General features: G+C 40.1%; 1 protein-coding gene across 1 annotated transcript in view; it reads left to right on the top strand.

Annotated features, from left to right (window-relative positions):
- The window catches only part of ZSWIM5 (zinc finger SWIM-type containing 5), a 206,898-nt gene extending 191,039 nt beyond the window's left edge, over nt 1–15,859 (top strand). The window contains exons 12-14 of the mRNA XM_032877615.1: nt 12,577–12,740; nt 13,222–13,303; nt 14,019–15,859. Of these exons, the coding sequence (XP_032733506.1) occupies nt 12,577–12,740; nt 13,222–13,303; nt 14,019–14,881 (1,109 nt within the window). The 3' untranslated portion in view covers nt 14,882–15,859. The remainder of the gene's footprint in view (nt 1–12,576; nt 12,741–13,221; nt 13,304–14,018) is intronic.
- Nucleotides 15,860–15,877: the final 18 nt, after the last annotated feature.

Below are 15,877 nucleotides of genomic sequence, written 5' to 3'. Positions count from 1 at the left end.
TTTGCTATAAAGTACATTATTGGAACAATTGGTGAAACTTGAATAGGATCTGTGGTAGATGGTAGTAATATATCAATATTAATTTCCTTATTTTGATGGTTGTATTGTGGGTATGTAGAAGAGTTTCCTTGCTTGCCAGAAGTGTAGACTATTCAGGAGTGATAGGGTATCATTACTTTTGAATGCTTCAGGGGTAAGAAAAGATCTCTCTGTACTATTCTTGAAACATTTCTGTAAGTTTGAAATTATTTCAAAATAAAAGAAAACATTTTGATAAAACATTGTGTTTGCAAAGGTGTGGACTGGGAGTATAGATTGGTAATCCTTTGTGGAGGGCAATTTGGCATATCTATGAAAATTACAGTGCACATATCCTTTGACCCAGCAATTTCATTTCCAGGATTTTATCTTACAAATGTATTTATACCCAAATGTGAAATGATGTTTGCACTAGGTTATTTGGTCCACTGTTGTTTGTAATTGTGAAATATTTGAAATATTCAAAGTATTCATCAGTAGGAGGCTGATTAAGTATTTTATGTCCAAAATCTCTTACATGGAATTCCAAAATCTGAAAAAGTTTGAAAATCCAAACTTTTTTTAAGTTTCACAGCAAAACCTCACCTCCACTGACATTAGGCATTAGTTGTTCCTCAGCACTCTTAGTCACATACATCTTTGCTGTTCACCAGTAATGTGTTGCCTTCTTTGTTTGTGTTGTTGTCATTTTGTCCATTTGAGTTTAACTGTCCTGTAAAAATGTCCAGAAAATTGAAGATAAGAATAAGAAGAAATGGAAGCATCCATCATTTTCAGTAGCACAGAACATAGAGTTAGTGTAGAAGCTTAATCAGGTATGTCTGTGAGGCATCTTACTAAAGAATAAGATGTGGGAATTAACACAACATATGACTTGAAAAAAATAGAGTGTTGCAGTTTTACCAGGGCAACAATGACCAGAACTAATGAAGAACAGATTTCAGAGGGGAAAAAATGAAGATGCTGAAATGACCATGATTGCATAGATTCAACAATGAAGCAGTGTGACTATGCCCCTGATTGGGTTTTGGTCATGAAAAAAGCTAGACTATGTCATGAAGGACTGAATATATTTAAGGTGAGTATAAAAGATCAGAATTGGCTGTAGAAATTTCAGAAGCATCATAGTATAAAATATCTGAATATCTATGATGAAGAAGCTTCTACCTACCATGAAGTCAACAAAAAAGTAGACACTAAAATTTTATTGACTAGAAGTCTAAACAAGTCAGAACTTTGCTACTGAAAATATAGTCAGTGGACAAACAGCATTGATAACAACTGGAAGCTTGTTAGAAATGTGAATTCCCAGACCTACTGAATTAGAATCTCTGTGGGTGAAGCCCAAGAATCTATATTTAAACAAATTCTCAAGATGATTTTATGTTCACTAAGGTTGTAGAAGCACTGAGATAGAGCAATCTGATATCAAAAAAATACTGGATAAAGTATGTGCCTATTGTACATTTCTTGCAAGATAGAAAAATTGCTAAAATGGTGTTAACCCAAAGAAGCATGAGACTAGTAGTGATGACAATGGTGAGATATAACAGATGGAAAAAAATCTCCATAGGTAATACAGGGGAAATGTATGAGCCTTTACTTGGCCTTGAATAATACACATTTAGCAGTGAAGATCTTAAATCTGCTTATTTAATTAAGCAGACTCCTTATCTAGAAAACCATATTAATGAGATATATTACCCTAGAACTACACATTTTTAAAGGTCATCTATTGTAGTGTAGTATTGCTTTATCATTAAAGAACCCCATTCCTGGCCCATCATTAAATACCTAATTCTAATCTTTGGTGACAGTAATAACAAACCTGATGAAACCTTTTGTCCAAGACCCTCGAGAAACCAAATGTAGCAAATATTTAGGCATGTGTATGTAGAAATATTTAGTTTGGTTTTAGGTTTTATTGAATGTTTTCTTAGAAATAAAGAATACCAAGTATTTATGGTCTATATCACACCATTTCATTTCTCAGTTTAAAGCTGTTATTGGTAAATAACAATACTTATTTTGCTCTTCATCCCAAATAGTGTGAATATTTATTCATTCACAGTGTGTTTAATTATGGAATCTTGCCCCAAGCCCACTGCAAAAATTATGTATAATGTATACATAAATTATCTTTCTGTAAAAAAAATTCTGAATTCCAAAACACATTCAAAGAGTTTTGAATAAGGAGTTGTGAATCTGTACATCCATAAATGGAATATTATGCAGCCATTTAATAGAAAAGAAGATCTTTATATACTGATGTGAAAGAATCTCCAAGATACGTTGATATATGGGGGGAAAAACATGCAAATCTTTGTATACTAGGCTACCATTTGTGGGGTTGTTTGTTTGTTTTTAAGGAGAGGAACTAGATAATGTATTTCCTTATTATCTGTAAAGTATTCTGGAAGGTAATTCAAGAACTCATAATATTGGCTGCATAGGGTTAGAAGTGGGTGAATGAGCATCAGGGGTGAGGGGAAGAAAGAACTTTTAATAATTTACCTTTTGTGTCATTTCAATATTGAACCATGTGAATATTTCTAAATTCTTAAATTATAAATATCAATAGAAACTGCTTAAATCAAAATGCAAAGATTTTTTTTAAATGGTGGGATGGGGTACCTAAGAATAGAATATCTGAGAACTGTAGGACAATTAGAAAAGATACCCAACATATACATGATGGGAATACTAGGAGAAGAATGAAAGGAGCAAAAGAAATATTTGAAGTAATAATGGCTCAGAATTTTCCAGTTAGTGACAGACACCAAAACACATATCCAGGAAGCTCAGAGAAAACCAAGTATGAACACCAAAATATTTTCTCCTAAACATATCATACTCAAACTGCAGAAAACCAAAGACCAAGAAATCTTGAAAGAAGCCAGAGAACAAAACTACCTTACCTATAGAGAAACAAGGATAAGAATTACATCACTTCACAAACCACACAAGCAAGAAGAGAATGAAGTGAAGTATGTAAGGTGTTGAAAGGAAAAAAAAAAAAAAAAAAAAACACCAACCCAGAATTTGGTATCCAAATAAATTATCCTCCAGAAGTAAAGGAGAAATAAAGACTTTCTCAGACAAAAACTGAGAAGTTTATTGCTGATAGACCTTCTTTGCAAGAAGTCCTTCAGAGAGGGGTGGCTCAGTGGGTTAAAGCCTCTGCCTTTGGCTCAGGTCATGGTCTCAGGGTCCTGGGATCGAGCCCTGCATTGGGCTCTCTGCTCGGCGGGGAACCTGCTTCCTTCTTTCTCTCTCTGCCTGCCTCTCTGACTACTTGTGATTTCTGTCTATCAAATAAATAAATAAAATCTTAAAAAAAAACTTATAAACAACAAAAAAAAAGAAGTCCTTCAGAGAAAAGGAAAATAATACAGATGTAAAACTCAGATCTACATAAAGGAAGGAAGAATGTTAGAAAAGAGACAAATGAAGGTAAAATAAAACCTTTGGGGTTTTTTTAAATTCCTACTAAAACTAATAGATAACTGCTTGTTTAAAGTAAAATAATAATAGCAGGGGCACCTGGCTGGCTCAGTCGATACAACATGTGACTCTTGATCTCGGGTTTGTAAGTTTGAGCCCTATGTTGGGTGTAGAGATTACATAAAAATAAAATCTTAGGGGCGCATGGTTGGCTCAGTCAGTTAAGCATCCAACTCTTGATTTCAGCTTGGGTCATGATCTCAAGGTTGTGAGATCGAGTGTTGCATCTGGCTCCATAAAAAACCTGCTTAAGATATTCTCTCTCGGGACGCCTGGGTGGTTCAGTTGGTTAAGCGGCTGCCTTCAGCTCAGGTCATGATCCCAGCGTCCTGGGATCGAGTCCCGCATCGGGCTCCTTGCTCCGCAAGGGAGTCTGCTTCTCCCTCTGCCACTCTGTCTGCCTGTGCTCACTCTCTCTCTCTGACAAATAAATAAATAAAATCTTTTAAAAAAAAGATATTCTCTCTCTCTTCCTCCCTTTAAAAAACAAACAAACAAACAAACAAACAAACTTTTAAGGAATTTTAAATAATAATAGCAATATATAGTAGCAATATATTGGGTAATTATAGCCTAAAGACAAGTGAAATGAATGACAGCAATGATGTTACAGAAGGAAAGGAAAAAATTGAGAATACTGTTATAAGGCATCTTATGAACTGTTATAGTTATTTAAAAATGAACTTAGATTCATTGTAAATGTATACTGCAACTCTAGGGCAAATGCTAAAAGAATTTTTGAGAGAAGTATAATTGATAAGAGAGAAAATTAAATAAAAAGAGATTACATTTAAGCCAGAGATGGCCAAAAAGGGAGGAGACTTTTAAAAGGAGTGGGGCACCTGGATGGCTCGGTTGGTTAAAGTGGCTTTCTTGGCTCAGGTCATGATTTCAGAGTCCTGGGATCAAGCCCTGTATTGGGCTCCCCACTCAGTGGGAAGCCTGCTTCTCCCTCTCCCTCCACCTTCCACTCTGCCTACTTGTGCTCTCTCTCTATCTCTCTGTCGAATGAATAAATAAAATCTTAAAAAAAAAATGAAGAACAAGTATGAATAGAAAATAGTTAATAAATATGGTAGATATTATTCCAACTATATCAGTAATCACTTTAAATGTTATGGTCTAAATATGCCAATTAAAAGATAGAGACTGGAGTGGAGCCTGGGTGGCTGAGTGGGTTAGGCCTCTGCCTTCGGCTCAGGTCATGATCCCTCCCAGGGTCCTGGGATCGAGCCCTGCATTGGGCTCTCTACTCAGCGGGGGGCCTGCTTCCCCCCTCTCCCCCTGCTTCTCTGCCTACTTGTGATCTCTCTCTCTGTCAAATAAATAAATAAAATCTTTTTATAAATAAATAAATAAAATATAGAGATTGGAGCTCCTGGGTGGCTCAGTCAGTTGAACATCCAACTCTTGATTTCCACTTGCATCATGATCTCAGTGTGCTAGGATCCAGCCCTGGGTCAGGCTCCATGCTCAGCAGGGAGCCTGCTTGAGAGTACTCTCCCTTTCTCTCTGTCCCTACCTTTCCCCATGGATAAATCTTAAAAAAATGTAAAAATATTTAATAGAAACTGACAGAGCAAATTTAAAACAAAAACAAAAAACCAAAGGCCTAATTATATGTTGTCTACAAGAAACCGGTTTAAATATAAAGACACAGGCGCCTGGGTGGCTCAATGGGTTAAGGCCTCTGCCTTCAGCTCAGGTCTTGATCCCAGGGTCCTGGGATCAGAGTCCCGCATCGGGCTCTTTGCTCAGCGGGGAGCCTGCTTCCTCCTCTCTCTCTGCCTGCCTCTGCCTACTTGTGATCTCTGTCAAATAAATAAAAAACTTAAATATATATATATACACACACACACACACACACACACACACACACATATAAAGACACAGACTAAAAGTAAAAGGGAAGGACCTAAGTAAAAGAGCTAAAGCCATAAACTTCATAGAAGAAAATACAGGGATAAATCTTTATGACCTCAGACTTGTCAGTGAATTCTTAAATATGACACCAAAGGATGAACAGCAAAGGAAAAAAATAAGTTCTACCTCATCAAAATTAAAAGCTTTTGGGGGTGTCTGACTGCCTTGATTGGTGGAACATGTGACTCGATCTCAGGGTTATAAGTTTGAGCCCCACCTTGTATGTAGAGGTGACTTAAAAGTAAAATATTGGAAAAAAAAAAGCTTTTAATGAATATTGTCAAGAAAGTAAAAAGACAACCTACAGGATGGAAGAAAATATTTGTAAATCATATACCTGATAAGGGCTTAATATATAAATCTATAAAGAACTACAACTCAACAATAGAAAGACAACCCATTTTTAAATGGGCAAAAGATTTGAAGAAATATTTCTCCAAAGGAGATATATAAGTAATAAACAAATGAAAAGGTACTCAGCATCATTAGTCATTAAGGAAATGCAAATCAATACCACAGTGAGATACTACTTCATGCCCACTAGGATGGCTTTTATAAAAAAAATAATAATAATGTTTTGGCAAGGATGTGGAGAAATTGAATTGTTGTACATTGCCAGTGGGAATGTAAAGTGGTACAGCTGTTGTGGAAAATAGTTTGTTCCTGAAAATTTTACCTTTTTTTTTTTAAGATATTATTTATTTATTTGAGAGAACAAGAGAGCATTGAATTGGGGGGGGCAGTTGGGAGGGAGAGAGGGAAAACAGGCTTCCCACAAACAGGGAGCCCAATGCGGGCATCAATCCCAGAACCCTGAGATCACGACCTGCGTCGAAGGCAGATGCTTAACCAACTGAGCCACCCAGGCGCCTCTAATTTTTTTTTTCTTTAATGTAAGCTCTTCACCCAGTGTGGGGCCTGAACTCATGACCCCAAGAGCAGGAGTCACAGGCTCCAGTGACCAAGCCAGCCAGGCACACATGTTCCTGAAAATTTTAGATAGAATTACCATATAACCCAGTTATTCCACTTCTAGGTATATACCCAAAAGAATGAAAAAGAGGGACTCAAACAGATATTTACACATCAGTGTTCATTGCAACATTATTCGTAACAGCCAAAAAATTGGAAACAACCCAAGTGTCTGTCAGCTTACAAACAGATAAATAAAATGTGGTATATACATACAATGGAATATTAAATCATGAAAAGAAATGACATTCTGATAACATTCTACAACGTGGGGGATCTCTGAAGACATGCTAAGTGAAATAATCCAGATACAAAATTTTAAATATATGATTATATGAAAATAGCTAAAACAGGCAAATTAATAAAGACAGAAAGTAGATTAGAGTTTTACCAGGGGCTTCTGTTTGGGGTGATTAAGAAATTTTACAGGGCGCCTGGGTGGCTCAGTGGGTTAAGCCTCTGCCTTCGGCTCAAGTCATGATCTCAGGGTCTTGGGATCGAGTCCCACATCAGGCTCTCTGCTTAGCCGAGAGCCTGCTGCCCCCTTTCTCTCTGCCTGTCTCTCTGCCTACTTGTGATCTCTCTCTCTCTCTCTCTCTGTATGTGTCCAAAAAAAAAAAAAAATTAAAAATTTTACAAATAGTGGTAATATTTACACAACATTTTGAATGTGATGAGCACCATTCAGTTGTACACTTAAAAATGGTTAAAATGGCAAGTTTGATTATATATGTTAACCACAAATTAGATAGCTAGATAGATAGATAAATGAATTAGCACTCCCTAAGGAGTGCTAGAACAAGCAAAAAGACTCAAACAAAAGTACAAACAGTGAACATCCCTGGGCTTCATTTTTATCTCAGTACCTTTAGGAGGATATTTAATTTCTCTATGACTGAGCTTATATGCTTTACCTTTCAAATATTTTTTACTAAAAACAAAGACCACAGGTGCCTGGATGCCTCAGTCAGTTAAGCGTCTGTCTCTTGATTTTGGCTCCAGTCAGGATCTCAGTGTCATGGGATCAAGCCCTACGTCAGGCTCTGTGCTGAGCATGGAACTTACTGGAGATTTTCTTCCTCTCCCCCTCCGCCTACTTCTGTGCTCTCTCTCTTAAAAAAAAAAAAGAAAAGAAAAGAAAAAGAAAAAATAGTATCAACACTCTGGCCCTCACTTTCCACACCCTATAGTCTCACTGCCAGACTAGCCACACTGAAAGCAGGAGGAGTCTGGAAAAGATACTCTCCCAAGAAAGCATGCCAGTTTGTTATTTTCACCTTTAAAAATATTTCTTAAACTAAATATTTCTTAAACACAATTTCTTCAACAACAACAAAATGTGGAGAAAGGTATACCATGCTAACACAAATCAAAAGAAAGCTGGAGTATATGTATAAATTTCACACAAAACAGACTTCAAAACATGGAAAATTAACAGGGATAAAGAGGGTTATTCCAAGAAGACAAAATAATCCTTAATGAATATGCACTTAACAACAGAACACCAAAATATGTGAAACAGAAATTGATATAGCCAAGAGGAATGGACAAATCCACTATTACAGTTGGAGAATTCAACATTCTTCTATCAATAATTGATAAATCTAGCAGGCAGAAAATCAAGATATACTTGAACTAAATTGCAATATTTTTTTTTTTAAAGATTTTATTTATTTATTCGACAGAGAGATCACAAGTAGGCAGAGAGGCAGGCAGAGAGAGGAGGAAGCAGGCTCCCCGCTGAGCAGAGAGCCCGATGCGGGGCTCGATCCCAGGAGCCTGGGATCATGACCTGAGCCGAAGGCAGCGGCTTAACCACTGAGCCACCCAGGCGCCCCCTAAATTGCAATATTAATGAACTGGGTCCAATTAACATTTACAGTATACTTCATCAAAGAACAGAATACACATTCTTCTCCAACTCACATGGAACACTCGCCAAGACCACATTCTGGACCATAAAACACACCTAAGTAATTTAAAAGAAATCATACAAAGTATGCTCTCAGCCCACAGTGGAATTAAACTAGAAATCAATAACAGAAAGATAACTGGATTTTTTCCAGGAAACAGTCTGAGGGTCTTAGAGGGGAGTGGGGTGGGGGGATGGGTTAGCCCGTGAGGGCACGTATTGTGTGGAGCACTGGGTGTTTTATGCAAACAATGACTCATGAAACACTAATTACATCAAAAACTAATGATGGGGGCACCTGGGTGGCTCAGTGGGTTAAGCCGCTGCCTTCGGCTCAGGTCATGATCCCAGGTTCTGGGTTCAAGCCCCACATAGGGCTTTCTGCTCAGCAGGGAGCCTGCTTCCTCCTCTCTCTCTGCCTGCCTCTCTGCCTACTTGTGATTTCTCTCTGTCAAATAAATAAATAAAATCTTAAAAAAAAAAAAAAAAACTAATGATGTACTGTATGGTGACTAACATAATAATAATAAAAAGAAATAACTGGAAAATTCCAAAGTACATGGAGCTCAAACAACATACTTCTAAATTGCACATAGGTCAAAGAAGAAATCTTGGGAAATTTTTTAATATTTTGAACTAAATGAAAATTAAAATACAAATGACCAAAATGTAGGGGATGGGGCTCCTGGGTGGCTCAGTTGGTTAAGCGACTGCCTTCAGCTCAGGTCATGATCTTGAAGTCCCAGAATCGAGGACCGCATCGGGCTCCCAGCTCCATGGGGAGTCTGCTTCTCCCTCTGTCCTTCTCTACCCTCATGCTCTCTCTCATTGTCTCTCTCTCAAATAAATAAATAAAATATTTTTTTAAATGTAGGGGATGCAGCAAAAACAGTGCTTGAAGGGGAATTTATAGCATTAAATCCATAGGTTACAAAAGAAAGAAAATTTATAATTAATCTATCGCCTCACCCCTGTTAGAATGGTTATTATTTAAAAAACAAGAGATAACTAGTGCTGGCAAGGATATGGAGGAAAAATGAACCCTAATGAAGTGTTGGTAGAAATGCACATTGTTATAGCTACTTTGGAGGACAGTATGGAGCTTCCTCAAAAATATAAGGTAGAACTACCATATATGGTCCAGCAATCCCACTTCTGAGTATATACCCAAAGGAAATGAAATCACTATCTCAAAGACTTATCTGCACCCCTGTATTTATTGCATTGCAGCATTATTCACAATATCCAAGATTTGGAAACAACCTACATGTCCAATAACAGATAAATAGATATAGCGCACACGCACACATATACACAGGAATATTATTAAGCCATAAAAAAAGAAAATCCAGCCACTTACAATAACATAGGTCAGCCTTAAGGGCATTGTGTTTAGTTTTATAGATATCCAAAAAAGACAAATATGGCATGATCTCACTTATATATGAATCTAAAAATGCCAAACTCATAGAAACAAGAGGGTTGATTGGTCATTGCCAGGGCCTGAGGGTTGGGAGAAATTAAATAAGTTCTTGGAATCTACTGTAAGACATGGTGACTATAGTTAACAATACTGTGTTGTATACTTAAAATCTGCTAAGAGAATAGATCTTAAATGTTCTCATCACACACAAGCACACACAAAGGTAATGAAGTGAGGTGATGAATGTGTTACTTAACCTTATTGTGATAATCTGCAGTATGTATATCAAGTCACACTGTATGCCTTAAACTTACAATGTTCTATGTCAATTATATCTCAATAAAGTTGGGGGGAAATAAAATAAAATCAATAATCTAAGCTTCCATGTTAGAAAACTAAAGAAAGAAGAGCAATATAAACTTAAAGCTAGCAGAAGAAATAATAAAAATTAGAGAAAAAATCAATGAAATTGAAAATTGGAAGAAAATGCAGAAAACTCAAAGCATAAAGTACCTCTTTGAAAATATCATTAAAATTGATAATCCTCTAGCCAGGCTAACGAAGAAAAGAGAACACATAACTTACTAATATCATAAATGATATTAAACATTAAAAGGATAATAAAGAAAATTACAAACAACTGTATTAACACAAATTTGATATCTTCAATAATGAATGGACCAATTCCTTGAAAAACACAATCTACCAAAACTTATACATGGAGAAATAAAAAAATCTGAATAGGCATACATCTGTTAAAGTATTTGCATCAGTAATCTCTCAGACAGAAAGCACTTGGCCTAGATGATTTCACTGGTGAGTTATATCAAATATTTAAGGAATAAATGAGGCAAATTCTCTAAAATCTGTTCTAGAAAAAAGAAGCAGAACACCTCCTACCTCATCTTATGATGCCAGCATTACTCTAATACCAAAACCAGGTAAAGACAATAGAGGAAAAGAAAACTGCAAACTGACATCACTAATGAATGACCTTATCTCAACAAAATAATAGCAAATTGAATCCAACAAAGCATAAAAAAAAATTATAAACCATGACAAAGTAGGATTTATTCCAGATATGCAAGGCTGTTTCAGCACTGGAAAACCAATTAATATAACCCATCACATCATCAGACTAAAGAAGAAAGATTATATAATTTTATTAATATATACAATAAAAATATTTGACAAAAATCCAACACCTATTCATGATAACAACAACAACTCAGCAACCAGGAATAGAAAAGAACCAACTCAACTTTATAAAGAATATCTACAAAGAACCTATAGCTATCATCACACTTAGTCAAGAGAAACTAAATACTTTCCCCTGAAAATCAGGAATAGGGTAAGAATGTTCCTTCTCACCCACTCCCATTCAGCGTTTTACTAGAAGCCCTAGCAAATGCAGTAAGACAAGAAAGGGATAAAACGTGTATAGTCTAGGAAAGAAGAAATAAAACTGCCTTTGTTGGCAATTCAGATGATTGCCTATGTAGGAAACCCCAAAGAATCAACAACAACAACAACAAAAAACCAGGATAAGTAACTTGATCAAGGTTGCAGGATACAAGGTTAATATACAAAAATCACCATTTTCTAAATGCTTTTTTTAAAAAGTATTCCACATGTTGGGGTGCCTGGGTGGCTCAGTGGGTTAAAGCTGCTGCCTTCGGCTCAGGTCATGATCCTGGGGTCCTCGGATCGAGACCCACATCGGGCTCTCTGCTCAGTGGCGAGCCTGTTTCCCCTTCTCTCTCTGCCTACTTGTGATTTCTCTCTCTGTCAAATAAATAAAGAAATTAAAAAAAAAAATCCCACCTCCTAATACCATCATATTTAGGGGTAGGGTTTAAAAAAAAAAAAAAGTATTCCACATGTTTGCACATACTTTTAATCTGCTCCCATAAAACATCCTAGTTTGTGGCCCATACATTATTCACCTTAAGAATTAAAGATTTTTTTTTTAAAGATTTTATTTATTTGTCAGAGAGAGAGAGGGAGAGAGAATGAGCACAGGCAGACAGAATGGCAGGCAGAGGCAGTGGGAGAAGCAGGCTCCCCGCCGAGCAAGGAGCCCGATGTGGGACTCGATCCCAGGACGCTGGGATCATGACCTGAGCCGAAGGCAGCTGCTTAACCAACTGAGCCACCCAGGCGTCCCAAGAATTAAAGATTTTATGCAAAATTTAAAATCTGTACAAACAAAAATCTACCATATGATTTCACTTATATGTGGAATCTAAACAACAAATGAATAAACAAAAAGCAGAAACAGACCTATAAATACAGAAAACAAACGTGATTGTCAGAGGGGAGGGAAGTAAGGGGATGAGCAAAATGGGTAGAGGGGAATGGGAGGTACATGCCTCCAGTTACAGAATGAACACATCACAGGGATGAAAGGTACAGCATAGGGAGCTGCAGTGAGAGGCAGACAGTGGGATTAGCATATTTCTTGATAATAATGTGGCTTCCTGTGTCCTATATAAGTAGTTCTCAAAAGTCAGGTGTTCATAAAAATTATTTCTGGCACTTAAGGGGTCAAGGGGAAGAAGGTGAAGGGTAGAGGCAGATGAACAGGTGGTGAGAAGTGAATTCATGTGGGTGCCTGGTGAACGAAGCAGTGTTCATTGGGTTTAGTGGAGACAGAGATTTGTCTACCAAAAAGGGATGGTAGCATTCAGAATTATTCAGTGAATTGATCGCAGCCAGTTCAGCCAGTATCTATGTGATCAGGAGACTATTCAGGGAGACTTTAAAGAAGACCTGTCACTGCCCCTTCTCTCTGCACCTATAGGGGATACTCTGAGGCTCCGAACAATTCTGGAAGCAATACAGAAGCACATCCATTCTTCCTCCCTCATCTTCAAACTGGCCCAAGATGCATTCAAGATTGCCACTCCCACAGATAGTAGTACTGACAGCACCCTGCTCAACGTGGCCCTGGAGCTGGGGTTACAGGTATGGAGGAGGAATAGGTTATCCCTGCTTTAGGCTTCTGGCGTAGTGATCATTGGTAGAATATAAGATCCCAGAGGCACTGGGCATTAACCAGCTAAGCCCAGTTCTTTCTGTGTCCCCAGAACACAACTTTTTGACTAGGCTTCTAGGTAAGGATCTCCAAATTGAGCTCCATTTTGAAGTTAAGGCCAGAAGCAATGTAGCTTTAGGCTCCATCGGTTCCCCATTTTCTCTCCACCCCTCCCCATTCCTCCCAAGTCAATAATAAGGTGTGACAGTAAGGACTTCGTTACAGGTCATCAGAGAAATCTTCTATCTGATTGGTGGGAGGAGTGGGCAGAAATTAAACAAACCTGTCTGTACTTATCAGAGATGGCTGCTTAATAGACACTTGTTGCATAAATGGATGGTAAGGGGATGTGGGGATGTAGAAGTCCAACAGTTACGCTTAGCCAAGTGGAAATGCCTCCTTTTTGCTCAGGTGATGAGGATGACCTTATCAACTCTTAACTGGAGGCGCCGGGAGATGGTGCGGTGGTTGGTGACCTGTGCTACAGAAGTGGGTGAGTCTTCCACTTCCCTCTAATCCCCAGGGAAAGGAGTTCTTGGGCCCTACTCTTGGAACAAGACAGTGAATCCTTAGAGCTCTCATATTCCTTTTACTGATGTCCTGGGAAAGCATGGGGCTGCTGATGGGAAAGCTGGCCTTTATTTACCTAGCCCAAGCTCTGCCCTCACTGCTCGGACCATACCCTGATGTCAGCAGCACTTTGACCCTCCAATCAGAGACACATTTGAGAGATTGAATTTTCAGCCACCAGTATACAAGTGCACCCTTGGGAGGTAGTTGGCCCAGTGGTTTGGTCCCAGTCCCTGCCTGTGCTTCTAAAAAAACCCCAAACAACTTGGAGTGTCAGGACCCCAACTAAAACCCAAAGTCCCAGCATGAGACTCTACCCTAAGAGGTCCCACTTCAGTTAGAACCCCCAGGCAGATCTGTGACTACCACAGGCTCTGCTGCTCCATCCTTGTGAGGGGCTAAGAGCACCTGCAGAAATCTTCGACCCTATGACTTGGGGAAGGAAGAGGAAGGGAGAGACCCCAAACAGGGTCTGGCCATCCGGGATGCTCCTTGGTTTGCCTCAGATCATCTCAAGGCTGCTGAGGAGGAGGGAGAACTCATCTCTGCAGGCCAAGTTCTGACCCACAAAGGGTCATCTGGGCAGACCTGGATCGGGACCCGGATGGCCACGGCTGAGCTGAGGCTCTCCCTGACAGGTGTGCGGGCCCTGGTGAGCATTTTGCAGAGCTGGTACACACTCTTCACCCCCACCGAGGCTACTAGCATTGTGGCTGCCACAGCTGTATCCCACACCACTATCCTGCGCCTCAGTCTTGACTATCCACAGCGGGAGGAGCTGGCTAGCTGTGCTCGCACGCTGGCCCTACAGTGTGCCATGAAGGATCCCCAGAGCTGTGCCCTGTCAGCCCTTACACTCTGTGAGAAAGACCACATCGCCTTTGAGGCAGCCTATCAGATCGCCATTGATGCTGCCACCGGCGGCATGACACATTCACAACTGTTCACCATTGCCCGCTACATGGAGCTCCGTGGCTACCCGCTACGTGCCTTCAAATTGGCCTCCCTGGCCATGAGCCATCTCAACCTGGCCTACAACCAGGATACCCATCCAGCCATCAATGATGTGCTCTGGGCGTGTGCCCTCAGCCACTCTCTGGGCAAGAACGAGCTGGCAGCCCTCATCCCCCTGGTGGTGAAGAGCGTGCACTGCGCCACGGTGCTTTCAGACATCTTGCGGCGCTGTACAGTGACGGCCCCCGGCCTGGCGGGCATCCCAGGCCGCCGCAGCTCTGGAAAGCTCATGTCCACCGACAAAGCTCCGCTGCGCCAGTTGCTGGATGCCACCATCAATGCCTATATCAACACTACACACTCACGCCTGACACACATCAGCCCTCGCCACTACGGAGAGTTCATCGAGTTTCTGAGCAAGGCTCGGGAGACCTTCCTGCTGCCCCAGGACGGCCACCTGCAGTTTGCCCAGTTCATCGACAACCTCAAACAAATCTACAAGGGCAAGAAGAAGCTGATGCTGCTGGTTCGAGAGCGCTTTGGCTGAGAAAGCAAACAACTCACTGCCGGGGCAGCCTGGGCTCCCAGGTACCACAGGTCAGGCCAAGGACACTGAAACATTCGTCCACCCTGAGAGGACTCTGAGCTCCTGTTGCTGAAGCCAAAGCACCACAGGGCTAAGCATGGGAGAGTCCAACTCTAGCCAATATGCCTTCCTTGGCAAAGTTCTCACTACAGCCCACTGTTCCTGAAGGAGCTGGGCCCTGCAGATTGATCAGAAACCCCACAACATGCCACCTCACGCCCTTATATCCTGCGTGTCCTGGGCATTGGCCCGCTCTCCCTTGGCAAACACAGAACACTGTTCCGTCTCAGGGATCGCTTAACCAGAGAAACAGAAGCATTTATGGTACTGTAAATACTATAGTATATGTGTTGCCAATTACACTGTAAAGTTGTAACTATTTATAATTCTGGTTCTAATTTGATGGGTACTTGAAGTAGCTGTGGGTGGGAAGATAGGCTTGTTTTCTGAGGAGACGCAACCATTTCTCAGGTTTCCCTTGCAGAATATATACAGTTTGCAGTGGAAGAGTGGGGGTGGTGGGGAATACAACGACCGGTTAGAATAAATCCCAGGTCTAGTCTATGCAGAAACCCCAGCCTGCAGACACAGGGCATCTATATAGCCCAGTGGTGGGAGAGGGCCAGGGCCAGGACTGGACTTAGACTCTTGCCTCATGAAGCCACAAGGACAGTGAAGCTCTCACTCCTGCCACACACAGCCTCTCTAAGAACCTGTTGAGCTCCTGAGAAGTAAGTGCAGGGAGAGGGTGAAGGTCTGGGAGGCCACTGAGCTCATTAACATTCATCTACTCTGGTCACCTTTGTGTTAGAGAGTGTCTGGTTTTATCTCAAACTATGTATGTGTGTATATGTATCTGTATGGCTAAGTACGTGTGTCTCTGTGCATAGATCTGTGCATACCTGTCTTGCACATGTACTTATGTCTGTCTGTCGGGTCTGTGTGTCAGTACATGTC

This window comes from Lontra canadensis, unplaced genomic scaffold, assembly GCF_010015895.1.
Source record: "Lontra canadensis isolate GAN:19392208 unplaced genomic scaffold, GSC_riverotter_1.0 scaffold60, whole genome shotgun sequence".
Lineage (NCBI taxonomy): Eukaryota > Metazoa > Chordata > Mammalia > Carnivora > Mustelidae > Lontra > Lontra canadensis.
Note: the sequence above shows the minus strand (reverse complement) of the source record. Positions and strands in the feature narration are given on the sequence as shown.